General features: G+C 47.4%; 1 protein-coding gene across 16 annotated transcripts in view; it reads left to right on the top strand.

The window, feature by feature from the left end:
- Window positions 1-22,087, top strand: part of NCAM1 (neural cell adhesion molecule 1) — a 167,080-nt gene extending 144,993 nt beyond the window's left edge. For 5 of the 16 annotated variants that reach the window (XM_039350524.1, XM_039350522.1, XM_039350523.1 and 2 more), the window contains 6 exons: window positions 5,927-6,051; window positions 7,877-8,057; window positions 14,854-15,061; window positions 15,613-15,729; window positions 16,477-17,235; window positions 18,582-22,087. In XM_039350524.1, the coding sequence (XP_039206458.1) occupies window positions 5,927-6,051; window positions 7,877-8,057; window positions 14,854-15,061; window positions 15,613-15,729; window positions 16,477-17,235; window positions 18,582-18,708 (1,517 nt within the window). In that variant the 3' untranslated portion in view covers window positions 18,709-22,087. Of the gene's footprint in view, window positions 1-67; window positions 71-5,926; window positions 6,052-7,876; window positions 8,058-11,007; window positions 11,411-14,853; window positions 15,062-15,612; window positions 15,730-16,476; window positions 17,236-18,581 lie in introns of those variants that run through there. The other 11 variants (XM_039350531.1, XM_039350535.1, XM_039350534.1 and 8 more) reach the window with 5 other exon arrangements.
- Window positions 22,088-27,557: the final 5,470 nt, after the last annotated feature.

The following is a 27,557-nucleotide window of genomic DNA, read 5'->3' as shown; positions in this document are numbered from 1 at the left end:
TGCGTATCATGTGACTTTGTCATGTGGCTTGCATGGTGCTGATGATGTCGTCCACGCTGGTGAACAGAAGGTAAAAAAATTAAATGACAGCAACAAAACACAGCCTTTGTTCTGATTAGTTAACAAATTCTGCACAGGACAAAACAAAACAAATTAGAAACACGATACCTTTTTTTTCCATTCAGAACCTCTGAATTGTCATCGCTTAAAATTTTCCTTCTATAACCTCTCATTATTTTTTAAAGCTTTGTTCAACACATTATGTCTGCATGCAACCCAACTAAATTCATCCTTCTGTTGCTCTTCTGTGAGGGCAAGTCACTGCTGTGTTTGGGGGTGCCAGGCTAAATTGTTTGCTTCCGTTGTGCCAGGGGTCCCTTTCTCAATTTCTATTATCAGGTGTATTTTTCTTCCAGAACATGTTGCAGATAAAAACATATTCTGAATATACTCGTGTAGATAAACTGCAGGCCCAGTGGTTAGTGCTGAGTACAAAATGCAAGCTTCTTCACTGAGTTTGTCTGCTCATCCTGCAGTTATTGGTCCATCAGCAAATCCCAGTTACCGTGCGAGACCTGGAATGCTGCCATGGTTGCATTGATGTAACCATCCGATTAAGGAAGTTTGATGTTGCACAGGAGAGAAAGAAATCCAGGACAAACATGTCCTGTTGCAACACAAGATCTTGGGTGACCTCTGAAAGACCCATCTGGCCCTGGTTTTCTAGGACTGGGTCTACTAAGTAGTAGCCCAAGGCTGAAGACCTATTCTCCACCTCCATGCTAGCAGCAATCGGTGATTAGATGCTTGGATAAGAGGCCAAGGCTTCATGCCAGTGGCACAAACAAGCATGCTCAGATGTTAAGCAAAAAAAAATATTGTTTTTGCTATTAAGCAAAGTCTTCTGGATAAACTCGTGTGGGGGGACAGGAGAGAAGTTCAAAAGTCTTGTTAGAAAGTAGGACTTCACAGAAGGAGTAGTGGAAGCTTGGAACCAACTTCCAGAGGAGGTAGTGGGTCAGTCATTAGTAACTGAGTTTAAACATGCTTGGAATGAGCACGTGTCCATCATCCAACAAAAATAAAAATAAAATAAAATCTATATAAATAAAAAAATAAAGGAAAGGAGAGAGAAAGAAAAGAAAGAAAAAAACAAAAAACTCAAAAGAGCAGTCTTGATGGATCACTAGGTCTTTTTCTGCAGTCAGTTTTATATGTTTTTATGTTTTAGGGAGGTTGGAGGTAATAAGAAGCATCACTTGGGGAAGTGCTAAGTATCCCTTCTCCTGGACTACCGTACTTCTGTCCTCTTTTTTTTTTTTAATCCAATTGCTATTTCCTTAGACTCATCTTCCCTGAACAGGGAAATTGAGAAGGCAGAGGACAGCTAGGAAGTGAGTCACTTATATAAATGTCAGCCATTAAGTCAATCAAGAGAGAGTTTACATATGTTTGCATGACCAAAGGGTTTTGCAGAGTTGGTTCACCCAATGGGAATAAAACTGGCACAGAGGAAATATTCTGGTAGGGCTGAAGAATTCTAGGAGTTGAAGTCCACAGGTCTTAAAGTTGCCAAGTTTGGGCACCCCTGGTCTAGAATGTCACTTGATTTGCCCCCGCCTGACATTTGAGAAGACCAACTTGCCCTTTTGCTTCTCAGAAGATCAATAGTTTATTTGGAAAAGCACCCAAGGCCATCATCATTTCACCCCATTTGACCCCCATCTCGGAATGCTGCTCCCTTTTGCGTTCAAGCAGGGGTTTGCCAGGGAAACTAACCTGAGTAACTCAACAGCTGTTGCCACGTGTGGAGTGAAGAAGCCACTGTCCTGTTTTCTCTCTCTCCTTCCACAGATGTTTGGGCGACATCCCCCTGGAACTAACCCTCGGCCTTCTTGATTGTGTGCAGCCTGTTGTCTTCTCCCTCCCCCCCCCATCCATCTCATTTCTTTGTGTGTTACTTTAACCCTCTTTCTCTTCTGTGTCTCTTTCTACCTCAACTATTGACTAAACTTGTGATTAGTGCCATTCGTGATTTGAAACTGTGGCAGGAGCTTTTGTCACAGTTTTCAATCCTTTTTACACAGTGACCAAAGGGGGTGGGGAGAGCCTTGAAAGGCGCTTAATGGCATAGGACCAGGAAGCGGGGAAGGGTCTTTAATTGTGCTCCAAGGAGAGGCATGGGACCAAACATTTTTTTATAGCCCCCTGCTCAGCCTTTCCGAGTTGGGTCCACTCTAGAGGGCGGCTCTTCTCCCTCCTGCTGAACTGAAGGAGAAGCGGTGCTGTTGCAAAGAAAAGACACCATTTCCTTCATTGCATTTTAATGTCCCTCTTTGCTCCTGAGATACCTGAGGGGCAGATGGCTCCTTTCTCCTCTCGATGCACAAAGGAGGGCATGAACGCTGAAGCAAGAGGCAGGGAAGGGCCCACCTGCCTTTTGGACTGCCAGCCTGCTTCGCACGGTCAGGGCTTAGGGATGGTGTGTGCCGAAGTCAACGGTCACCTGTCCCTGTTATCCATTCAAGGCAAATGAGTTGCTGTGTAAAAAGAGGTTGTGTTCCTTTTCCTCTAGGTTGCATGGGCAAGCTCTAAGTGTGGTCGTCTCGTCCTCTCTTTCTCGGATTGTGGGGGTTGTTGACTTTATAATAACCCTAACTTCTTTTTTCCTTCAGCGCTCGTTATTTGAGAGTTAACATCATTCTGAGTCTGGTCCAGACTTTCAAAGCCCCTTTCCATATAGAAGTGATAAAAGAGTGGGGAGGAGTGGAAAGATCCATCCTCGGGTCTGTCCTGACTCTGGAAAACCAGCTTCCCTCTGTTGATATGATTCCTCCGTAAGCCTTTGAGATCTGAGAAGGAGCAGTCAAGCACTGCTGGCAAATCTGGATTTAGAGCGAGATCAGAATGAGAAAAACCTAAAATTCATGCAAGCTCCTTTTGTTTTCTTTTAATTATCTATCTGGATGAATTTTACAGGCAGAAATCAAAACATTGCACAATTTTTAAAAAAGGAATGTAATGTTTAGATTAAACATTACAAAAAAAAAGTCCCTAAATAAAAATGGGTGGAAACTATCAATATACATTGTCAGATATTAATCAAGAGGACTGTGAACAATAAAAAGGACCTGGGATAATCTCAGTTGTTATGTTTATTTTGACAGCTAAAAATTAAGATTTGTCAAAATAGATTTTAGGCAAAGACAACAAATCACTCATGTCATAGACACGGTCCATTTGTCTCTGAAATTTCTGTGATTTGTTTTTTGTGCCTTTTCACTCTTTTCTAATATCTCACCCTTCCCATAATTATTTTAATTGACGTCTGCTAAAATGAAACAAAACAAAACCCCACCTCTATCTCCTTTATAGAATAAACTTTCTAGATGTTCATCGTCATCAGGTAATAATACCCAATTTGTTTATTTATTCGTCTGTAGCTTTACTTTCCCCCGCCCTCTCCCCCTTTGCACCTCCCAAATGTTCTAATGTGAGCAATGGGCGCACATACAGGGTTTTTTTTTTCCCTCTGTTCCTAATGAGTTTATGGTACTATCCTGATTTTAATTTATGGGCTGTAGTTTCCCAGAAGTCCTTGGGAAAGTGCTGGGTGACTTCTGTCTATTGAAAAACAATGCCTGGGTTCCCTTCAGTTGCACCTGTCCTGGTGCAAATCTCTCCGCCCTCCCACCCTCCATCTCCCAATCTGTCACTTTTATCTGGAGAGCAGAAAACCAAACCCTGAGCCATGAATTGTCTGATCTCATCTTGGGCCTGATGCTTCTTCTGGACTTCCACTTGTCTCCAGCCACTGCCAGGGCCCCAGAATGCTTGTCAGAAAGTTTCCCTTTGGAGGAAAAGGAGGCATAAATCAATGCCCTTGGAGAAGGGAGGATGCAGGGAGCCCTTTGACAGTCATCGACTCCTCCTCCTCCTCCATCATTTCCAGCCAGAGCATCCCCCATCAAAGGTGAGGGCCTGGAAGCAGTTGGAGTGGGAAGAGGGAGCGGGCAATTTTCCTTCAGTTGCCCATTAACTAGCAAGCGATGGAATGGATCTTCGGAGCGTGACCCTTTTTCAGTTGTTGCAAGAAGGCAAGAAACTAGATCAGAGGGATCCTTTCCTGTTTCACCTGCAGTGGGTTGGCATTCTCTGGTCACTGCCCCTCCAGGGCAAAATAGGTCCATTCTTTGGGTCCTGGGAGGGAAAAGTTTTGCTTTCAGCAGAAAGAAGACAAAGGGAGCCCTGGCCTTGTTTCTTTTCTTAGGGATGGCAGGATCAGACCAGTCATCCCGAACACGAATGGACATACAGGCTAGACCTGGTCAGAAAGGAGCTGGACCTCTTCTTTTAGACATTTTAGGAAAAAAACTCAACATTTTTCTTTAGAGTATCTTCTGCTAGAGACTTGCCAGCAGCTACTACTATGTCTCCTTTCTTAATAACCTTGAAGTAACTACTCTTGGCTAAGACTATGGCTAAGACCTCTTGAGTCAGATTACTACTCTTTTCTTCCCCACTTGTTCCAACTTAGGAGCTGTCCGTATTTTTGCTGCTTCTAAACAAAACTCTTGATCATGACTGGTGAGCCTGGGAAAAAAGCATTCCATTGAATATTATCCACTGGAGAGAAATTCTAGATGATTAGTTGCTTAAATTTAGAGGTTCCTGTTAGCAGGAGGTAGCACTGGAACTTCTTTTGACCATCTTAAGGTGGTCTTTTCTTTCCCTTCCCTTTGGCTTTTGGGTTTCCTTGTTTTCTTTTTGGTCCATCCACGGGTACAGCAGCCAACCCACACTTTTGCATGCTCATCCTATCCTCACTCTAGCATCATTTAGGACAGGGCTCTCCAACCTTGGCAACTTTAAGACTTGTGGACTTCAACTCCCAGACTTGCTGGCTGAGGAATTCTGGGAGTTGAAGTCCATAAGTCTTAAAGTTGCCAAGGTTTAGTGGTCTTCTCAGAAGAAACAATTAATTTCAGGAAAGAGCAAGGAAGGAAAATAAAATAGAATTCTCAGGGTAGTTTCCTGAAAATTTCATGTTGGTTTCAACTTCTCCTTCATGTTGGCTTCTGTAGGATATATATAAGTGGTTATTATAGTTTAGGCTCCTACAACAAAAGCAAGAGGGTGTGTCTGTGTGCACGTGTACACATGAACTGAAACAGAAAAGCTATTTAGATGGGAACATAGGCAGGCCCAGAGGTTCCTCTGGTGCAGAGGTGGGCAATCAGTGCACAAATTTCTTGCAGATTCCAGAGTCTTCTAAAATTTTCCTGTTGAAATTTGACAAGAAACCAAAGAAGGGCTATGTGATTGTCAACACAAAGCTGTTGTGTTTTCCCCCACACAGCTGGGGGGGAAGGAGGAGAAAATGTCTACATGTTAGCTTCGAGGAAAAAAATGAGACAAGGAAACACTATGCACATCTTTCAGATCATGAAGGGAAATGGGATATAAATGCAAGAAATATATAAAATGTCTATTGACACTTCTACAATATTCAAATTCTGCAAACATTAAGGCAAAGCTCCAGGCTCCCTCCAGTTTTCCTGCCTACTCCCTTTGGCCACGGTTAAGGCAAATTGGCGGTAGATAAGAGTCAATGGAATTCAAGGAGGGCTGGACTTTGACCACTTGTGGGCACAAAGGGATGCGAAACTGATAACACGCTTGACTCCTCCCTCGGATTCAGCCTGGTCATCTACAAAATCTTCTTCAAATCCTTTTGCTTCATGACAAACTTTTAGGCTGCAGTGAAAAGATGGAGGTGGTATGGAATTGGTCGTATGAAGATGGCCAACCTTCTGAATTGGGTCACAGGAGCATATTTTAACTGGGTCGAATATGGGATGTCACTGTGTATTTGTTGAGTCTGTTGCTTGTCCCGTTCAATGTGCAATTGCACCCATTTTGGCAGGGGAGCCCAGCGCGCCAAAGCTCGAAGGCCACATAGGAGAAGACGGAAACTCCATCAAAGTGAACCTCATCAAGCAGGACGACGGGGGCTCCCCCATCCGCCACTATCTCATTAAATACAGAGTTGTAAGTCTGGCTGACAAACCTCACTTAGCTTCTGAGGCTGGTTTTTAACTCTCGGCTGATATTTAAAAGGAACAACCCTTAGCTGAGTCAGTCATTTTGTCAGATAAATTTCTATGCATTTGAATGTTGGAAAAAGCAGAAAGAATTATTGTGCTTAGTGAGAAAAGATTACAGTAGCTTCCTAGAAAAAGGTGCCTTGTAGGAAAGCCCTGTTTCTCTTTTAAACTCAAAATCAAAATTAAGAAAGATAAAGAAGATCATTTAAAATGTGGCTATAATGTCTTTCTGCTTCCCGTTTCCCCCTCTTCTCTGCATTATTTCTCTGGGAAAATATTGAGCATTTTCAAATACTTGCCATAGGCTTCACCATTAACTTCCTTTGAAAATGTTTCATTTTTGGAAATCTTCATTCAGCCCCTATTCTTGTACTACTCCTTTGAAAAGGAAGATGGGAGAAGCAGTAGCAGAAATAACTCAAGGCCCCAGGTTTTGTAGGAATGTGTTTGAGTTTACTAGGGCTCTTTTGCAAACTGCCCTGGCCAGGGGCAAACAAAGACATTCTGCTGGCATCCAGAACCCTTTCCAGCCTCCACTGGGGAAGCCTCAGTGTACAGTTGTTTGGGTTCAGCAGGCCAAGGATGGGCGGGCTTGAGAAAAAGGGGAACGTGGAAGAGCATGAAAGTAATCAAGATTTCTGTGTGATCTTGTCTTTGAAGGCATCCCCAGCAGCCAGTGAAGGTCTATGGAGCATGATGTTCTTCCCTAGAGCTTCTGTTGGAATGAAAATGCCTAGAGCAGTGGTTCTCAACCTGTGGGTCGGGACCCCATTTGGGGTCGAATGACCATTTCATGGGGGTCGCCAAACAAGGCTGTCCGCCATTTTTTCCCCCTTTTCTTTGGCCACGCCCCTGGCACCCGGTGATGTATAAGTGTTTGGGGGTCACCACAACATGGGGAACTGTATTATGGGGTTGCGGCATTAGAAAGGTTGAGAACCACTGGCCTAGAGGCTCTAGGCAGGTGCCATGACATCCCCTAAGTCAGGGTCTCCAACCTTGGCAACTTTATAACCGATAGATTTCAAAGCCCAGAATTCCCATGGCTGGCTAAGGAATCCTGGGAGTCGAAGTCCACAGGTCTTAAAAGTTGCCAACATTGGAGTCCCTTGCCATAAGGGATGCTCCTGTCTCACCATCGTTTATAACTTTGTTAATTCTGGCACGCTCCATGTGGAGCAAGAAAAGCTTCAGCCAATACTAAGACAGAGGCATCAGCAGCCTGACTTGCCTTACTTATACTCCTAGACTTCTCCTTTACCAGGTGCCCCATCTCCACAGAAGGCAAGGTTCTCCAGGAAATTCTTTACTAAAGAAGGATGGGACAAGATCACAGCAAGTTGGGCATCCCCCCTCCTTCCTTTGGGGATTTAATTGATCACCTAGATTCCTACAAAGGACCTTCCTAGTCGCTGTTGGGAAGCTGTTCTGTTAATGGCCAGGTGGCTAGCATGGGGATCTGTCTCCAGCTTCAACATGCCATGATGTCAGAGGACCCCTGTGGCTCAGGGGCAGAGCAGGAGCCCCTCCCCAGGTGGGCAGGACAAGGTTCAGCCTAGGACACCAGAGAACTTTCTTCCTTGGTTGATGTCCTGCTAACTGAACCTTGATGGCCTGACCAGACAAGAGCTTTGGTGCAAAAGCCAACAGCTAAAGGATGCAAGGGATGGGTTGGTCTTTCGTGTCAAGCTTCTGAAACTTCCCAGCCCCATGGTGCTCATGCTCCCGTTCTCCTCCTCCCTTACCCCACGCCTCCCACTTTTCTGCAGAAACAATCTCCCGACTGGAAACCGGAAATCCGTCTCCCTTCGGGCAGCGACCATGTCATGCTGAAATCTCTCGACTGGAACGCGGAGTACGAAGTCACCGTCATTGCAGAGAACCAGCAAGGGAAGTCTAAGCCAGCGCGTTACGCTTTCAGGACCTCGGCCCAGCCCACCATCATCCCAGGTAGCCCCTCATTTTCTACCCTTGTTTTCCGCTTGAACTTAATGCACTGGCACCACATCCTTTAATGCGCTTCAATTTAAAACCACCGAGAAAAAAGCAACAGAAACTCCTCAGCAACTCGCTTGCTTTCAGTCATCCTCATAACTGGTAATCCATCTTAGAACGTAGCTCTTCAGCCGCGAACATCCCGAAAGGGCCCGTCTGCGGTATGCGTGCTCCATCTGTGGTCGGTTCCCCCGGCAAATCTCGAGACGGTTGAATTTGCTGTGCATGGCTTTTGAGTCAGGCTCTTCCAAGGAAGGCAAGGGGCAAGTGGGGGAACCCACCAGTTTGGGTCACTGGTTTTTCTCCACTTGTCGCTGATCGTCCCCTTCCCAGGGGCCAAGACAGTAACGGTATGAGAAAACCTGGTCAGCTGTGCATTCTCTTCTAAGACGGTTCCTTCAAATGCCTGGCTACAAAGAGCTGGATGCAAATTAAGTGTGTATTTATATTTAGCTCCTTTGTATTGTTGGTTTTGCTTTGGGTGGGCAACTACTAAAAATACTGCAGATTTTACCCCTCTCTATCCCCCCGCCCTTTGGAGTTCCTGCCAGCCCTAATTTTGAAATAATTGAAAGTGATGGAGGGCGATCACATAGAAAAGGCATTTTAAAAAAAGATGGTGGTCTCTATAGCTTTCTTTCTTTCTTTTTTCCTTCCCTCCTTCCCTCCTTCCTTTCCTTCCTCCTTTCTTTCCTTCCTTCCTTCCCACAGCCTCCAGAGGGACAGATTGAGAAGGGGAAGACAGTCAGTCTCTCTCTCTCTTTTTTTTTTCTTTCCCTCTTTCTCTCTTTCTTTCTGCACGACATAGGCTGCAATGGGTCTTCGATACAATTTGTCAGCCAAAGATTTATATTTCACTTGAGGGGACAGTTTCATTATAGTCATGTCCAGTAACATACTAAAACAACTGACGCTTCATTCAGCCACATCAGCAGTTCTAATGCCCCTCACCTTGGTTTGTCTGAAAGACAAATTGTACAGCTCCATTTGAAATAAATCTAATTGGGGAATGGAATGGGAGACTGACTTCAGGTATATTTAAAACACGATTTAGTTGGCAAAAATTTGAATCTACAACTTCTTAACCGGCCTGTCCTCTAGCCTTCATCTTGTGTTTCCAGCCCCCTGAAAAATCTCCAGTTTGTATGAGGTCTGTCCTGGTGGGTTGAAATTCGGCATTAAGGCATCACATTACATTTTCTAAATGCTCAGAGTCAAATTTCTGTGGCAAATTCTGAAGAAGGCTAGCTCTAAACTTTGACATTCTGGTTGGAAGGTCCTACTGAAATCTTGACCTTCTGCATTTGCTCAGTGGGACCCTCCCGAGTTGGTGCCTGAGTCCCAGTCAATCTCAGTAAACATGGTCCAAAATGTGGTGGTGAGGAGAGCAGGAGCTACAATTCAACAACCTCTAGTTGCTATTTTAGAATTGGCGGAAGGTTGAATGGCATTCTTGGCTGGTGGAAAGCAAGCAGAAGAAAGGGACTTGGTGACCTCAGGACACTTTGTGGCAAGCCACAATAAGTTTTATTTGCTTTCAGTTTAATCTGTCGAAGGAAATGTCAAACCAGCCTGCTGCAGTTTATTTGGTAAACCATGAGCCTGTTTGATCTAGTGGTGAAGGAACCAGGCTAGAAACTAGGTGATTGTGAGTTCTAGTCCCACTTTAGGCATGGAAACCAGTTGTGAGCCAGCCTCAGTGTGAGGAGACTGAGTCTCATTTTCCAGAGAGCAATTATGTAGCTCTTTATGTTGGACAGGAAAAGTAAATGTGTTTTCCTGTCTGCATGACCAGGAACCTAGTCCAGGACTGACAACAGATGGACAAGACCCACCCAGGAAAGATCATCGTTCTTGAACACTGATAGAGGCCTTGAATAAACTAGGTAGTATCCATCCGTACTTGTGGCCATATTTGGTCCTCCAAGCTTAGAAAGCAGGAAAGACCTCTCAGACCCAACTTAGTCACTGAACAACAACAACAGAGATTCCGACTTGACTGAATATAGGCGTGTTCGGTTGAGAGATGCAAAGAGAAACTTAATTTGGACAACCTGCCTAGGACTCAACTGGATGTCTTACCTAATGCTGGATACTGAATTTAATTGAAAGCAAACCCACCAAGTCAAACAGGCTATGTTGGGAACTGCAGTCTAGTCTCAGGAGATTAAGATCAGCCTGGGCTGTATCACCTCAAACTGGCTCTGGAAGTTTTTAAGAAAAGATTGGACAACCATTTGTCTGAAGTAGTATAGAGTTTCCGGCCTGAGCAGGGGGTTGGACTAGAAGACCTCCAAGGTCCCTTCCAAGTCTCTTATTCTGGAAATTCTCACAGTTTCTGGTTGCCCCCTTTTGCTCTGTGCAAAGGTGGGGGGGGAGGACCAAGGAGGCCTGAGGCACTTCAGTCATGACCTGACCCCTCTCCTCTGCCCCTCGGCCCCTTCAGTGTCAGCTGCCCCCAGTCCTCCCCCCATCCCTATTCTCTCTCCCCCTCTTACTGCTGGCTTCCCCATCAGGCTTCTCTATTACCATCATCGCTGCTGCCGCTGCTGCTACCGCTGCTCTGTTCTTCTCTAACTTTTTGAACATTTTTCTTTAATTTATACTGAGTTAAGCAAAAACTTTTTAAAATTCTTATCGTTTTTTCTGTATTTATGACCTATTTTTTCTTTTATCTATTCTCTCTCTCTTTCTCTCTTTCTTCTTTTTTTTTTTTTTATTCTGATCCCTTCCCTTCTACCCCCGTTGTTCCTTTCGTGTTTCTGTTGTCCTACATGCCACTTTGGACCCCAATGGAAACATCCACTTTTCTGCCTGCGCCACCGACATTTCCCTTTTCAAAAAACGACCCTTTCCACGCCGGTCCCCGTTTCCTAATCCTGGGAACCCTCCTTGATTGTGGCAGCCACCTTGGGAAGTCCAGCTGCTTCGTCTCCTTGGGTCTCTCTGCTCCTGATCCCAGCAGCTCTGCTTTGGCTCTGCTAGGGACACACAGCAGCTGCTTTCCGAAGACCCCCGTTGTCCCCCTGAGGCCGGACACCGAGAGGGGGCCCCTGGTTTTCCAAGGATGGCATCTGTCCGGGGAGGGGGACGTGGGAAGGGGCGGGGGTGGGTGCAGCACAGGAAAATATTTTTCTTTTGGGCAGAGAGATTTGCTATTTTGCAATGAGGAAGGAGGAGGCAATATTTTAAACCGGGCATGTTTTAAGATTCTCTGCATGTCTCTCCTGAAGTACAACGGCTTCTCCTCTTAACCCCTTTTGAGCCCCTGGCTGTGAAAAATAAAACCGATCGCTTACACTTTTCAAGCTGTAATGGAAAAAAGTTGATTTTTCTGAAAGCAGGTTTTGTCTCCGTTTCCCCTCGTCACTCTCCTTTGCCCGCTATAAAATGGAGGACGAAAATGCAGCCATAATGCCAAAGGAAGTGCAAAAGATAAGCTTTGCAGATTAGGTGTATCTGCAAAGGTCCTCGACTTAACTACAGTTCATTTAGTGACCATTCGAAGTTACAAAGGGCACTGGAAAAAGGTGACTTATGACCGTTTTTTGCACGACCATTGCGGCATCCCCATAGTCAGGTGATCAAAATTCGGACACCGGGCAACTCACTCATATTTATGACGGTTGCTATGTCCCGGGGTCAAGTGATCCCCTTTTGTGACATTCTGACAAGCAAATTCAATGGGGAAGCCAGATTCACTTAATATCCATGCTACTAACTTAACAACTGCAGGGATACATTTAACAATTGTGGCAAGGAAGGTCGTAAAATCGGTCAAACTCCAATTTTGCTAAGCCAATTGGGCTCAGTTGCGGTGGTAAGTCAAGGACTCCCTGTATTTGTATCCCTGGTGGAGCCCTCCCCCTCACGTTTCCTTGCCAATGGCGCCAAGCAGCAAAGTCCATTGTGTTCCCACACCATTCCCCCACCCAGTGCCCATCGCGTTCGTTGAGCTTTCACTGCCATCGTCCCCGTGCTGGATGAAGTGGATGGGGACTGTCAACCATTGGAGCTCTCGGAGGCCTGTCTATCCTCAACACCAAAATGGGGCTATCAGACTTGTGAGTCTGGACTAAAGTCGCCTTATGTAAGAAGGATTTCATGGGGTAACAAGACGCTGACTTGATTCTCCTCGTCCCCAGTGAAGTTGCTTGTGAAGAGATCCTCCCACAATGGAGACCAAGATCTGCATCCACTTTGTGGACTTCAACTCCACAACCTAGCTGGCTGGGGAATTCTGGGAGTTGAGGTCCACAAGTCTTAAAGTTGCCAAGTTTGGAGAGCCCTGCTTCAGGGGAAGGGAAGGTCAACATGCAGAGGAGGGCTCTCTTGTTTCTTAAGACAGATAAATCTTTCTCTTGGACCATTTCCCCAGATCTGTTTGAATGGGCCGTAAAGGTTGAGCAGTTTAGGTTCTGCCCATGAATGATGTGTGTTTGTGTGTGTGTGTTCCTCCTACATCAGCTTTTCAGAGAACTACCACACCCAACAAATTTGAAGGGTGTTAGGCTGGGGAGGCAGGCTGGGCGAGAGCCTCTTTCGCCCTTTCTTGTTCCATGCCCATTGACCTGTTAGGACCCAAACCATGTCTAGCCACCACGCACGCGCGCGCACACACACACACACACACACACACACACACAGTCATGTGATCTCTGTTTGTGACCTTCTGACAAGCAAAGTTAATGGGGAAGCCAGATTCACTTAACAATGAACAACCGCAGGGTTCCACTTAACAACTGTGACAAGAAAGGTTGTAAAATGGAGCAAACTCACAACAAATGTCTCGCTTAGCAACACATAATTGTGCTCGGAAGTCGAGGACCCCCTGTATATCATCCCAACCTGGCCTCTTCCAAACTGCATTAATCCATGTGCTTCAACCTGGCATCTCCTGGACCACTCTGGATGCTCTCCATAAAGGCTATTTATAGGACAGTTCTGCTTTGTCACAGCAATTCTGCTGAAGCCTTTCATGATATTTGCACATTTGCATTAAAAAGAGGGGGGAGGTTATATAAGACACCTATTTTTTTTAAAATATATATACATATATGCATAGCTGTATCAAAACTGCTTCCCCAGTGGGCCAAAAATAGCTGTTGCTTTTTTCTTGCTCTGGAGTGGGGGGGGGGGGCATAAATCAAAGAACTTTCTTTCTGCAGCCATGAAAATAAATAATTTCATTGTCTCATTGCAAATACAGAGTCTTTCCTTGTGATATTTTATCAGTTCCTAAGAGATGGGCTGAAAGTTTGGGCACAGGACAGGAAAGATTCATTTCCCCCAAACAAGGTCAGGTTGGCAGGCACAAAGCTGCCCCCAGAAGGGCCCTAACAGCGTTTTCAGATCTGAGGTGAAAAATGCGCCCGGAAACCTTTGTGGTGGACATCTCAAAGGTGCTTTTTCAAAAGACAGCTGGACTTTGTTTTCCCTTGAAAACATTTTGCTTCTCATCCAAGAAGCTTTTGAAAAAGCACCTTTGGGACAGCCGTGACCCTCCGTAGGCATTTGCAATAGACAATGGCTCATGTTGAACGTCCATCATGGGAAATTCATGAGATGAAAAGAAGTAAAAACTTGACAGCTTACGAAACTCTTTCCTCAGAGGGAATAGACCAAGAGAAAAACGTTGCTCATAGCTGAGCAAGCCATCCATGAATTTAGACTGTAAGATAGAAGGAAAATGCATTTGGGGTCTTCTCCCTATCCTCACCAGAGCAGATGGAGTTGCTTAATGGTAGATCTTGGCATCAAGCGGATCAGGTAGGTACAGCCCTGCTCCAGAGACCTTAATGGACTTCTGATGCAGAGGGAAGTACGCCCGACATGCTGCCTTCTCTGGGGAAGGAGGCAAGAAGTCCTCTGAATCGGTTGGCGTTGGATCCAGTGTCTTTGTGTGCTCTGCTAAAATTGATCCCACAAAAGAACCCCCGAGACAGCAACCACCTCACATGTCTGGAGCAAAATGGCTTTTGGGGGGGGGGCAGGGGAATGTCTTTCCCAACCTATGGGAAGTTTTGTAAAACCAATTGAAGGTTGCACGCACAGAATGTTGATTGGCCTGAACAGTGTATGTAAAACCTTTTGATGCTGCAACAGAAACAAACAAAAAAGTACAATTGCAGTAGAGCTGTAATCCATTAAAAGAAATAGAATAATAATCTCAAAGCCATCTGTTTTCATGGTGCTTCCACCTACTCTAAGCTTTTTGGTCCCAGCTCAACAAGAGTTTTTACAGAAATTAGGCAAACGTTCCTGAAAATGTCCAAAACAGGGAGAGGTGGAACGCAGTGCGGTGCTTGCTGCTCTTTTCATTGGGCGCCCTCTCCAAAACCTCCCCTCCAGGCCTAAGCAGGAGCTGCATTGTCTTCCCTTGCTTTGCTTGGGAGAGAGGAGTAATGTCCCAAAGCTGCTTTCCAAAAAGCAACTGGACTTTCTTGGGTTTTCCCTCCAGAAACATTTTGCTTCTCATCCAAGAAGCTTCTTCAGAACTTCTTCAGTTCTAAAGATGCTTCTTGGATGAGAAACACCATGTTTTCAAGGAAAAGGCCAAGAAAGTCCAGTTGCCTTTCGGAAAGCACCTCTGGGACAACATATCACCTGGAGGGTTGAGACGCTCCACAGACGAGAGGAGAAGTAGTATTCCTGTTGGGCAGAGAGGAGATTGAAAGGGCCTGAGCCAAGCAGAAGGTGGCCTTGCCTCCTTGCTCATCATATCTTCTCTGCTTCCTTTTGGGGTCCAAAGCCAGCAGCACCCCAACATCAGGACTGGGCACAGCAGCCATTGTGGGCATCCTCATCGTCATCTTCGTCCTCCTGCTGGTGGCCGTGGACGTCACCTGCTACTTCCTGAACAAGTGCGGCCTTTTTATGTGCATCGCCGTCAACCTGTGTGGCAAATCGGGTCCCGGCGCAAAGGGGAAGGACATGGAAGAGGGCAAGGCTGCCTTCTCGTGAGTAACTGGAAGCCCGCTCCCCTGCTTAGAGGGAGGAAGCCATCTCTCCTTCCCCACAGTTGATGCGTTGCAGAAGGTGGCAGCTGAGTCACAACTGTGTTGTGTTAAATCTAAATAAGGAAGGTTTTAGCATCGCCCTGCCTATTTCGAGTTTCCGCCATGCTCTGTTTAACGTTTTGCAAGCTAGCCAGGAGAGATGGGTCAGAGTGCTGCCTTCGTAATCCACCAGCAGTGTAATGAGTAGGAAAGGGGCAGAATAACAGAGCTGGAAGGGATCTTGGAGATCTTCTAGTCCAACCCCTTGCTCCAGCAGGAGACCCCATACTGTTCCAGACAAGTGTCTCTCCAGTCTCTTCTTAGAAACCTCCAAAGCATCCACACCTTCTGGAGAGAAGCCGTTCCACTGATTAATTGGTCTAACTGTCCAGAAATTCCTCCTTAGTTCTAGGTTGCTTCTCTCCTTGATTAGTTTCCACCCGTTGCAAGTAGGAAACGTTTTCGGGAACAAACTGAGAGACTACAATTCTGAATCCCTCCCTCCCTTGCAGGAAGGACGAATCAAAAGAGCCCATCGTTGAGGTGCGGACGGAAGAGGAACGGACACCCAATCACGATGGAGGCAAACACACAGAACCAAACGAGACAACCCCGCTCACTGAGCCAGAGTAGGTTGGGGGGGCACTTTCCCTGGAGGAGAACACCAGGATGCTCATCATCCTCCCGGCCTCTGTGGGCCTCGTGCCAGGTGCCCAGGTTGGGTGCCAGGAGTGAGTGAGGGTGAGAAGGGCATGGAGGCCACTGTGGAAGCAGGTCCAGCATCTGGAAATCTGGCTATCCTAAGGGAGAAATGGAGGTGGCTTATGGGCCTCGAAAGAGTCATGCATTTCCTTTTCTGTGTGGGTTTTTGTGGCCTGGAGTCCATTTTGTCTATTGCCTCAATTGACCCTTGGGAACCCCAAGCAGGGTGAGAGAGGAGGAATGTCCAGCCCAAACTGAGCATCTCCAAAAGGGAATATTTTTGTGTTTAATTACAAGCTCAGGATTCTCTCACCCCTCCCCCATCTGTAGAAACCCCTCCTCTAAGTACCCATGCAGTGCCGTGGTCATTGTAGTGTCATAGTACCAGTGAGATGAACGATTTATGTGCACCAATTGTATCGGCACAGTGGCGCCAAGACACGTGAGGTCGCCGTGGCCTGCACCCGACACCGCTGGCCCCGTCCTGCCTGGATGACTCTCCTCAGGCTCGACCCTCTTGCCTCTATTTCTCTCCTTCCTCCCCTTTGTTTGTGCCAAAATAACTGCATGCGAGTCCGGCTGTTGCATTGACTCCTCCAGCCGCTTGTGACGTTGACGGCTGTCACTGCCTCTCTCTCTCTCTCTCTCTCTCTCGCTTCCCACCCTCCTCACAGGCACCCTGCCGACACCGTGGCAGCCACAGAGGACATGATGCCGTCAGTGACCACAGTCACCACAAACTCTGACACCATCACTGAGACTTTTGCCACTGCCCAAAATAGCCCCACCAGTGAGACAACCACGCTAACCTCCAGCATCACACTGCCAGACACTCCCATACCCAATGCCACTGCTGGGCCCCCCAGCCAGAGCACGCCTTCCAAAGCTGCCACGGCATCTTCGCCTCCCCCGGCCTCGGCCCCCAAAGTGGCTCCCCTGGTGGACCTCAGTGACACCCCCACGTCCCCTCCGGCCACTGGCAATCTATCCTCCAATGTCCTCAACCACCAGGGGGCGGTGTTGAGTCCCAGCTCCACCGCCAAGGGGCCCGAGGCTCCCAAGGGCCCTGCCGTTGCCTCCCCACCCTCAAATCCAGCCAGCCTTCCAGCCTCATCCGAGCCCAAGCAGGAGGCGGCCTCCAGTGCCAGAAGCCCAGAGAAGGAAGCCACCCAGTCCGGCACAGCAAAGAGTCCGACAGAGGCACCGAAGACCGCGGGGAGCCAGACAGGCGAGGTGGCCCCGGGGGGCACCAGAAAACCTCCTCAGAATGAGGACTTTAAAATGGACGAGGGGACCTTCAAGACGCCTGATCTTGACCTTGCCAAGGATGTTTTTGCCGCCCTGGGCACAGCGGCCCCCGTTGCCGAAGCCCCAGCCGTGGCCCCCGTGCCCACCCTGGAGACCTCGGCATTGCCAGCGTCTGCCAAGACAGAGTAGGCCTCCAGCTTGCGCCCCTTTGCGATGCACCCCTTCTCTTTCTTGTGCTGTGCTGGGGAGGGGGTTCTATGGCCCACTGCTTTGCCCCCTTCTCTGTGTTAACCTGGCTTTTCCTCTAAGCAAGCTAACCTGTGCTGTGGCTCCTTCACCAAGCCATCACAACTGGCGTGTGGGGTCCATCCAGTCCTCTAGGCGCTCTGGTGAAACTGACTTTTCCCCATCTCGCTCGAAGGCTCTCCCCCCCAAAGGGAAGCCAAGACGCCACTTGAGGGGTTACGGCCCATCTAGGGAGGGTTGGGTCCCTTGAGACTGCCAGGAGGAGCAGGTTGGGTTGGTTGGCCAGATCCTTGAATGGTTAAGAGTTCCATTCTGGGCACGTCCTACCCGGTGGTGAGTAGACATCCCCGTGCCCACCTCTGCCTCCGGGGTTCAGAGAAGCATCAGGGGTCCCAAAGGGGGAGGGGGTTGGCAGTCTCCTGGCCAGAGCATGTCCTGCCCTGTGAGGACTTTGGGATTGCTAGCTGGAAAAGAACAGAGGAGAAGGGCTGAAAAATGGAAGAGCTGTAAGAATCTTGAAGGAAATCCGGAGTTTGGAAAAACTGGATTCTGAACAGATCCCAAAGGACTGGCTGTCCTCCCCAAATATGGTTCTGGTGATGGAGGCTTTGTTGAAAAAGATTGTGCAGTGATGAGATAATTATGGTAATTATCCCCATCACACGTTCGTGCTGGGTCATCCTCCCCACAAATAGGAAACAAAAAGGGAATTTATGTTTTACAAAGGTCGGGAAGGCCAGGTGGCATCTTTGGGGCTTTCTAAAACTTGTCCTTCTCCCACCCTGACCCCAGGTTAGGAGAAGCAGGAAAGACAAGGGTCCTGGGCTCAGGAGGGTCCTGAGGAGCAAGTGACCACAGGCCCTCTGTTGGCATCATGGCCGGAGGGCCTGGATTCCAGAGCTTCTCACAAACAACTTCCCAATTTGGCCAAAGTGGTTTCTTATTTTCCCTGTTGGGACCCTCCTCCCCAAGTCCATTAAGTGCTTGTATTGTGTGATGTACCTAAAACAGATAAAAAAGCCCCTTCACCAGAGAGAGAAAGGAAAGAAAGAAAGAAAGAAAGATCTCTCACCAAGCCAATTCTTAAACAGTTTTTCTAGTGACCTCCAGATCATTCTTTCAGAAAGGGTGGCTATTGATGACCGAAGTGTCATCCAGCACGTTTGAGTCCCTTCCTCAGCCGCCCAAGAGGGGTCCCAGCCCCTGGTCCCTCCTGCCCTTTTTCTGGAAACAAGCATCACCCACCTCCCTCTGACGGGCCGTGTTTCTCTGGTTTTCCACACAGGAAAAACGCTGTAGAAGAAAAGCCGTCAGTCCCCACCACAGACGCCAACAAGGCAGCAGCCCCTGCAGAAGTGAAGACGGTCCCCACCGAAGCCACACAAACAAATGAAACTGAGAGCAAAGCATGATGGGGCACCCAGGCCAAAAGCAGAGCAGATGGAAATTTAAAAGAAAAAAATGACAGAACAGCTTCACCTGAGCATTTAAAACAGAAAAAATACACATCTCATTCCTCTAGTGTCTTTGCCTTTTTTAAATGAAAACAGACAAAAAAAATGCATACAATGGGGAAAATGTGTTTCGTTATTGGGGGGGGTGTTTTTATTAGGGCTTGTTTTTTTTTGTTTTTTGTTTTTGTTTGGGTAGGTTTGTAGAAAGAATCTTACTTTCATGTGCACTTGCTTTTAAGAGGAAAGGAACCCCCTCTTTTTTTACCCCTTCTACTACTACTTCGAGGACAGACGTCCTCGGTAGCACAGCAGAGAGTCTGTGCAAAACATCTGTGCAGAGGTGTCAGTGAAACCAAACTAACTACCGCAAATTTAGGGAGAATCAGAAACAGAATTAGCAAGGCGTGGTTGAGCAGAATAGTACCGCCAGCCACAAATCTTTTATTTTTATATATTCCAGCTAAGTGGAGAGACCGTTTCCTCCCTCTTTTTTCCCTGGTTGATTTTGAATTTCTTCTGGTCCCAAAGGTGCGTTCGTCCTCCCTAACTGACCCCTGTTCTCATGTCTTGAAGCCTGGGGGCCCAGCCGCTCTTCGTCTCTGGGGGAACCCTTGGCAATGAGCACCTCGGTTCATTTCCCTGGGTTTCCTGGAAGAGGCTGCAGCTGATGGCGCCCTTCGACTCCTTAGTTCTAATTCCTATCTTTGCATTGAAGAAGGGAGACCGGTTTCAAATCACAGTATTCTCCGTTCGTTTGTTGGTTCTCTTCTGTCTTTGTGGGAGGGGAGGGGGTCCTTCTTGTTCATTTGTTTTGCCAACATTTTTTTTCTTCCAGTGTTTACAGTCAACAAAATGTGTTTTTTTAAAACTTGTGTTTAAAAGTATGTAAAATAGCTGCCTTTTTAGAGAGAGAAAGAGAGAGTGAGAGAGAGAAAGAGAAAAAGAGAGAGAGACTGACCGAGAAACTAAAATGCAGGCTATATAGATAATAGGTGGGCCAGCATGCTTGCTTTGCAGAGGGAGACATTTTAAAATATGGATGTTTACATAGATGTTTTCCCTTTTATCTTTCTTTAATTATTTTTATTTTTAATTCTTACTAAAGTAAGAAAATCAAGTAACCCTCCCCTTTCCCTTGATCCTTCTTTTGATAGAGATGGGTGAATTAAGGGCCAGCTGGTCTCTTGGTCCAAGCTAGTTCCTTGAGAAACATGCAGGAAACTCTAAGCACCCCCTTGAAGGAAGTAGAGTTTGGGAAGGCAGGAATGTAGCCCCCCCCCCGAAGATTTTACAAAGTGCTTGAGTTTAAGGGAGAATATCCCCACGTGGTGCTTAACCTACCCCCTAGAATCCACAAAAGTTAACTTGGCCTGGGTGATGCTCAAGTGGTTCCTTCTCAACCCTGTCCACTCGCAACAGATTTTCCTGTAACCTTCCAGAGAGCACCTGGGATGGGTCGCCTCCAGAAGAGCCGTGGGGACGTCCCTGAGACCCCCCCCCACCTGCTCTCCACTGAAAAATAGGGAGATTTGGAACATTGGTAGGTCACCCACATCCAGGTAGGGGGCAGCGGGGAGTGGCACCTCCTGCTGTTGATAAACGGTTCCTTCCTAACTTAATATATTTGATGAATTATATATTGTGTTGAATTTCAGGAGCCAGTTAATCGTGGCTTGGCTTCGGAAGAATAACCGTACTGTAAATGCAAATGTCACGAAGGCTGTTGGCCAAGTTGAACCTTGAGGGTACTTTTATGGCCCTGGAAAGCAGCATCCCTGGAGGTTTCTTGGAGTGCAGTCCAAATGTATGTATATAAATATGCCTAAGGCTAGGATGTAAGAACTGTAAATCTGTCTTAAAGAATGTATAGACTGAGGGCGCGTCTTGGGCTGGACCGGGCTGGCACAGACGCAGCCCGCCCCAAGCTCCAGCCCCCAAGGGTGGCCAGGGTCTGGTGGCGGATCCGGTGGGTGTCCATCCTGATTCCTGGCCGGGGGAGGGTGAGAAGCCATTCAGCAAGGGATCCAAAGGCTTAGCTTGGCAGCCCCAGCATTGCCCAGTCCCATTCAAGACCTGTTTAGGAGAGCCGGTTTGGACTTTCCCAGATCCAGGCAGTTAGAGCTGAGATCTTCCTTAAAAAGCCATTAGTGCATCAAACGCGACCTTTGGCAGGGCGAGGGGGTTTTTGGCCATTTGACCCCTTGGGGAAAGAAGCAGCTGGCTTAGGTAGAAGTCCCTGGTCTCTGCTGATAGAGGATGCAGTTCCTTCGGTTTGGGTGTCCTGGCTTACATATAGATCCATCCTCTCTTTGTAGGTAAAATCCAGTTTCAGCCTACAGAGTCTTAGATACGTAGTGAGACTCTCCTGTTTAAGGAACTTGCTGTGTTGGGAGGGAGCCGTGCAGTCAGTGGGGCCAAGGGCGCTGGCACTGCACAATTTCTGAATGTTACAAGCAATCCCTTGTAGGACCAGGGTGCTTGTTTTGGCATAACAAGATGCTGCCTCCAAGGGCTGCATCTGGCACAGGCATGCTTTGTGAAAAGGCTCACGCGCAGACAGGTGGCCTTCCCTCCCCTGTTTTCATCGCTCCAGGAGTGAATGGTGTCAGCTTTCTCCTGGGCGCTAGCAGTTCCCTTGCCTAACGCAAAAACCTGGGCAAAAAGGGGTTTGCAAAAGGAGTGGGGGTTCTAGTTTGGATCTACTGATCTAGAACACCCTTAGGAAATCGCCAGTGGTTCAAAATACCCCATAGCTGGGGTTAGAATGCTGCTTCTTGTCAGAATGTTAAGCGGACCGAATAAAGCGTTCAACAGTCTTGACTGCTGTTTGCCGGAGTAGTGCTGTTTGAACCACAAGGGCTACTCCTGGGTTATTGTAAGAGACTGGTAGGTGCAAACTCGGCATTCACAAATTTCTGCCAGGGTCTTGTGCCTAAAACTGTAATTTAGCTTTTCAAAAAAATATTATTCTGCAAATGGGAATGTGGAAAAAGGGATAGAGAAGTGAAAAAGACAGCCCTTTTGTAAAAAAAAAAAAATTGTTTTCATTTTTTTTAATCATTAGATCTGCAAGCTTGTGCACTGTGAGTGCGTGAATATCTTAATGTGAAATGTGTTCTTTGTCATAGTAACGATCTTTTTTTAATCGAAGAAAGAAAAAAAAACCTTCAATCTAGTTCGGATGTGGAAAGTGTAGCAGGGATAGTTTGGGTGATCGAGAAAAAAAAAAAACAAAACCCGAAAGCAGACCTCTTGGGTTCAGGAGATGTAAAAAAAAAAAAGAGCTGTTCTTGACCAGAGAGGAGTTCGTCTTTCAATAAATGTACAACCTGTGAAACTGAATGTGATATGTAACATTCCTTGGGGGCAGAGACGGGGCCGAGGGAGGGGTGGGGGGCCGCAAGCGGCATCTCCGGGCACACCCGGGTGTGATGCTGCATCATCTCCTGGTCAGGCTTTCCGGGGGGGGGCGGGGGGGGCGGAAGCAGTCTTGTCCTTTTGCTCAGTTCTATTGTGGTTGCCTTCAGCTCCTGCCGGGGGGGGGGGCACCCATCTGACACTCACCCTCCTTCTTGGAGCCCTGGAAGATGATCCTAAGCAGGTTCACAAGGGCAGGAACATACAGGGGGGCCTTGCCAGGAAGGGAGCCTGTTTGGCCAGTCCTTCTCCCCCCCTCCCTGTGTCCTTAAGCCCCCAGCGGCTCCCAGGAAGGCTGAGACGGGGGGGGGGATGGTGGAAATTTGCTCCTTTTCCACCCTCCCCGTCCATTTCAGAGGTGGCCACACAGGGACACCTCACCAGGCTGATCCTCTCACATGGGTGGAGAACTCGCCTGACACTGTGGAGAAAAGTTGTGGGGCTCCTGAAGGCTTGGAAAACCATGTCGCTTCCCGAGCAGGAGCGTGGTCTTCTTCCGGGGCTCAGGAAGGTTCTGGAGAACGTCAGCTGGCGATCCCTTAAGGAGAGGACTCCATGTCCTGACCAGCGAACGGCCGTCCCGCCTCTTCCTTCCCTGCAGGGAAAGGGCTGGGCTCGTTGTGGGCTTCATTCGGAAATGGCATTCTCCTTTTCCTTTTTTTTTTTTTTTTTTAAAGAACAGAGTCTTTGCGCTCATGTTTTATATTTTATTTTCTAAGGGGATACAAACTTTGAAGAGGGACCAACAGCCCCACTGTTTACAATGTGTACATCTAGATATGTATGCACCATCGGTATCTATCTATCTATCTATCTATCTATCTATCTATCTATCTATCTATCTATCTGGCATTCATACTTCTTGTAGTACAGTAAACGTGTTTTATCATGCAATATATTAGGGGGGGAAAGACAGTAGCACATTATCTGCTTGGTTTCTACCCCAAAGGGTTCGACTTTGTTTGTTTCTTACTGTGCGTTTTCTCCTGCAACCCCCCCACCCGTCTCCTCTGACTGTGGGACGGTCTTCAGAGCCCCGGTTCCCTTAGGCAGGGGGGACGGTGGCTCTCACCCCTCTGCCCACCCCACCCCCTCCAGCATCCCTCTTTCAGGGGCCTTCTCTCTTGTTATAAAAAACAAAACAAAAGACAAAAAACTTTTTACCAAGTGAAACAATGGGCACCACCTTTATTGCCATTCTCACCAATGTAAATACTGATGCTAACGAAGAATTTTGACTTTGCATTCTGTCACAATACTTGTGTTCAAATAAAAATTACCCCAAAAAAAAAAGGATTTTGTGTAAGCCTCTGTTGCATTGGTCTTGCGGGGCAGTTCTGGGAAAGGGATAGTCTAAAGGTGGCTTTGCCTTTTCCTAGGCATATTATGGGTAGCCTAATCAAGGAAGCACTGAGGCGACTCCCACCAGCACGGACAGGGCAGGCCACTAATAGAGAAACAGAGAGCAAAGGCCACTGTCTTCCAGCACAGATGAGGTTACCTAGTTGGGTTATGAAACATCTGCAGGAAAACAACAGAAACCCAGCTGGCACCTCTAGATGTGCCAGGACTACCAGCTTCCAAAAGATCTGCAACTCTACTTGACAAAGCCCATTTTGTCAAGTAGAATAGATCTGGTGCTCTCTTGAGTTTGGTTGTTTTCTTGTAGACATTTCATAACCCTACTAGATAACCTCATCAGTGCTACAAGAGTGTGGGGTTTGCTCCCTGTTGATCTCCCTGTCACTGCTGGTGGGAGTCGTCTCGGTGCTTCCTCGATTAGGCTTGATTTCCTCTGAGCTTATTTGCCTGAGTTTTGATCTGTGGCTTCTCTATTCTGCCATTCTCCATCAGAACCCAGGGTGCTCCTGCCAATCCCAGCCGTCAAACGGTTACTAGCAATTTGGATCAGTCCTCCACCGGCTCGCGTTCCAAGAAGTATTTGCGTTCAGTTTGTGTCTTGCGATGTTACAGTCCATTGACATGCCTGATGTCCCAATTGGTTTGGTGGAGCACATTCATCACAGCTGTTTCTGACAACTTTGGTAATGGTGCCCTTTTCAGAAGCATCGTCCTGCAGGGGCACGAGAGCTCCTTGGGGGAGACAAAGGCCCGCCAGAAAGCCAAAGGCATTTTGACTCTTAGAAAGGACTTCAGGGTCAACATGGAGCTGGACAGCTCCAACTACACCAGCCTCCAGGGAGCCAGGAGGTGGAGCAAGCCTGCCCCCCCCCCTGCTAAGTTGGGGGTGATCTCAGCAACAGCTGAGACCTTCCTTTTGACCTCCCAGAAATGGAGAAGAAGAACTGACCTGGGTGAGATTGAAAAGAGGTTGCTAAGGGGACCCGAGTCGTCAGATGCTCAGCTGAATCTGTGGTTCATACCGTCCGTGGTTGTCTTGAGCCCAACCAGAGAGTGATTTCCCTATGAATTCTATGCACCTCGTTGCATACCTTCCAGCCCTCCTGATCGTGCATAGAAAAGGAGATGAGATCGCTTTGCTGGGTGCCCCCTATCCTCCAAGCTGAATGCAATTTTAATGAGTTTTCTGGGATGATTGACAGCTTTAATTAAAAGCACAAAGTTGGTAAAGGAATCGGCTGGCCTGTCAAATAGCAGTTAAGCCTGGAGGATGGGAAAGGGAAAGCTCAAGGGTTTTGAGACCTGCCATTCTTATTTACTACTACTCAGGCCATTAGCCCATTATCTACTCACAGGTGGGCCGGGATTAACCTGGACGGTTGTCTGGAAGCTGTGTGTCTCCAGGGCAAGGAGCAAAATGGAGAGGAGAGAAGGAGGAAGCTGACGGAGCCCCCAAGGAGGACAATCGCTGCATTGTCCAAGGTCTGAGTCCTTCAGTGCTGGAGGAGGAAGAACATCCAAACACGGGCTGGTGTGCAGGATCTCCTGGCACACTTGGGGGGTGCTTTGAGCGTATGCCCTGTGGGGCTGTTGTGGCATTGGCTGTCGGGCCGTGCGGGGCTTCTGAAGCCGAGGCCTGCTGACTGTAGACGTCCCTTTGTCTTACACCAAAGGTAAGACTCCGGTGCCATCAAGAGGGCAGCTTTGGGGGTTCCCAAAGATGCTATGTTGTGTAGCAAAGTGCTTTGCATCATGTTTTTAGCTCAGCTATTCTGGAGCCTCAGCATCTGAGTGCAGAATCTCCTTACAGGTCTCAGCTGAAAATTTCCATTGCTAAGTGAGGCATTTGTCAAGGGAGTTTTGCCCCATTGTGTGACCTTTCTTGCAAGAGTTAAGTGAATCACTGCAATTGTTAATCACACGATTGTTAAGTGACTCTGGCTTCCCCAGTGACATTGCTTGTCAGAAGGTCGCAAAAGGGGGATCACGTAACCTCGGGACACTACGACCATCGTAACTGTGAGTCAGTCGCCAAGTGTCTGAATTTTGATTATGCTGCAACGATCATAAGTGTGAAAGACGGTCATAAGTCACTTTTTAATGCTGTTGTAACTTTGAACGGTCACTAAGCAAATGGTTATAAGTCAAGGACTACCTGTATTTTGCTTTGTTCCCCTCCTCCTCTTCCTGGTGTTCCCTTGCCCCACAAGTGCCTGTCTCAAAGCCAGTTTTCCTTGTGCTGCGACAGGAACTGTGTGACGAAGCCCCTTCCCCAGCCCTCCTGGGATGTCGCTGCAGCTGGGGGACCGCAAGAGAAATCCTGACTCCATCAAGGATTTCCCACTAACCAATACGATCAAAGCAGAAGCTTCTGGGCTACCAAACGCCTCCTGATTTTTTGGCTACTGGTTCCTTGGCCTTCTCTGTGCTCAAATGTTAGCTGGTTGGAGCTGATCCTGATCAGTTGAGGCCGCTCTCCCAAACGAGATCGTGCCAACCTGCAGTGGGAGAAGACAAATAGGGATTGGTGTGAAAGCGATTTGCCAATGGAAAGGAGCATGATGTCTCTCCATTAGTCTTTGCACATGTTAGCCCAGGGGTCTCCAACCTTGGCAACTTTACGACCTGTGGACTTCAATTCCCAGAATTCTGGGAGTTGAAGTCCACAAGTCTTAAAGTTGCCAAGGGTGGGGACTCCTGTGTTTTTTTTTTTCAGTCTTGGCAAATTTATGAGGTATGGACTTGAACTCCTAGAATTCAGGGAGCTGCTGTCCACAAGTCATAAAATTGAAAAAAAAAACAAAAACCCACTGTATTAGCCACAAACACCATCTAGTGGACAGTGTTATAATCCAGTGCCTCCTTTTGTTTTCCACTCCAGAGTTAAGTTTCTGCAGTGGCTGTTCTTGACCTTGATTTTTCTATCAGATTTGGAGCATTTGGCTGCCCATTTCTTGCTAGGTTAACTAACCTTTGGTGATGGCTTATCAGTCTAAAGTTGGGGGGAGGACAGGGAAGGAGAAAGTCCTGCTCAGCACCTCTCCAGAAAACAGCAGCTAGAACAGTGTTTCTCAACCTTGACAATTTTAAGGCATGTGGACTTCAACTCCCAGAATTCCACAGCCAGCATTGCTGGCTGTGGAATTCTGGGAGTTGAAGTCCACATGCCTTAAAATTGTCAAGGTTGACAAACACTGAGCTAGAATGAAGAAATTTGGGATGGAGGGAGACTGCGATGGTTAAATGAGCCACTGCCGCCATCTAGTGGCAGGTGAGGGGATCCAGCTTCCCTCTCCATTGTTATCTGGTGCGTGGGATAGAGCCCATGGATAACAGTAATAAAATTATATGGAAGGACAACATAATACTGTGGTACGTCTATGATGGAAAGATATAGGCAATTTTGTAAGCTTTGGGGAAATAAAATTATATGTGTTATTGGTTACATTTTAAAGTACATTGATTCATAAAAATTGCTGTTCTGTATATTAATATTCTGTATATTAATATCTAGGGGGAGGGCAAGACGCTTAGTGTTTAAGAAGCTGAGCCTGTCAGCTGAAAAGTTGGCAGCCCGGGTTCAAGACCTGAGCTCTGTGCAACAGGGTGAGTTCCCATTCCTGCCCCCACTCCTGCCCACCTAGCAGTTCTATAACATGCAAATGCGAGTAGATCAATAGGTACCACTTCGGTGGGAAGCCATCAGCGTTCTGTGTGCCTTTGGCATACAGCAGTGGTTCTCAACCTCTGGGTCGGGACCTCATTTGGGGTCGAACGACCATTTCACGGGGGTCGCCAAACAATGCAGTCCACCATTTTTTCCCCCTTTTCCTTAGCTGTGCTACTCCCTTTTATTCTATTGGCTTTTGAAAGCCAATAGAATAGACTCTCTTGAATAGAGTCTAATTCTATTGGCTTTCAAAAGCCAATAGGAATTGTCCAGGCTGTCTCTGCCCTGCTGAGCCCGCCAAAAGTCCCATTCTGCAAACGGTGCTGCACCAGTTGAGTAGTCCTCGACTTACGACCGG

This window comes from Crotalus tigris, unplaced genomic scaffold (assembly GCF_016545835.1).
Source record: "Crotalus tigris isolate CLP2741 ecotype Arizona unplaced genomic scaffold, ASM1654583v1 scf7180000018340.3345759, whole genome shotgun sequence".
Classification (NCBI taxonomy): Eukaryota; Metazoa; Chordata; class Lepidosauria; order Squamata; family Viperidae; genus Crotalus; species Crotalus tigris.
The sequence above is the reverse complement of the archived record's forward strand: the minus strand, read 5'-3'. Positions and strand labels throughout refer to the sequence as shown.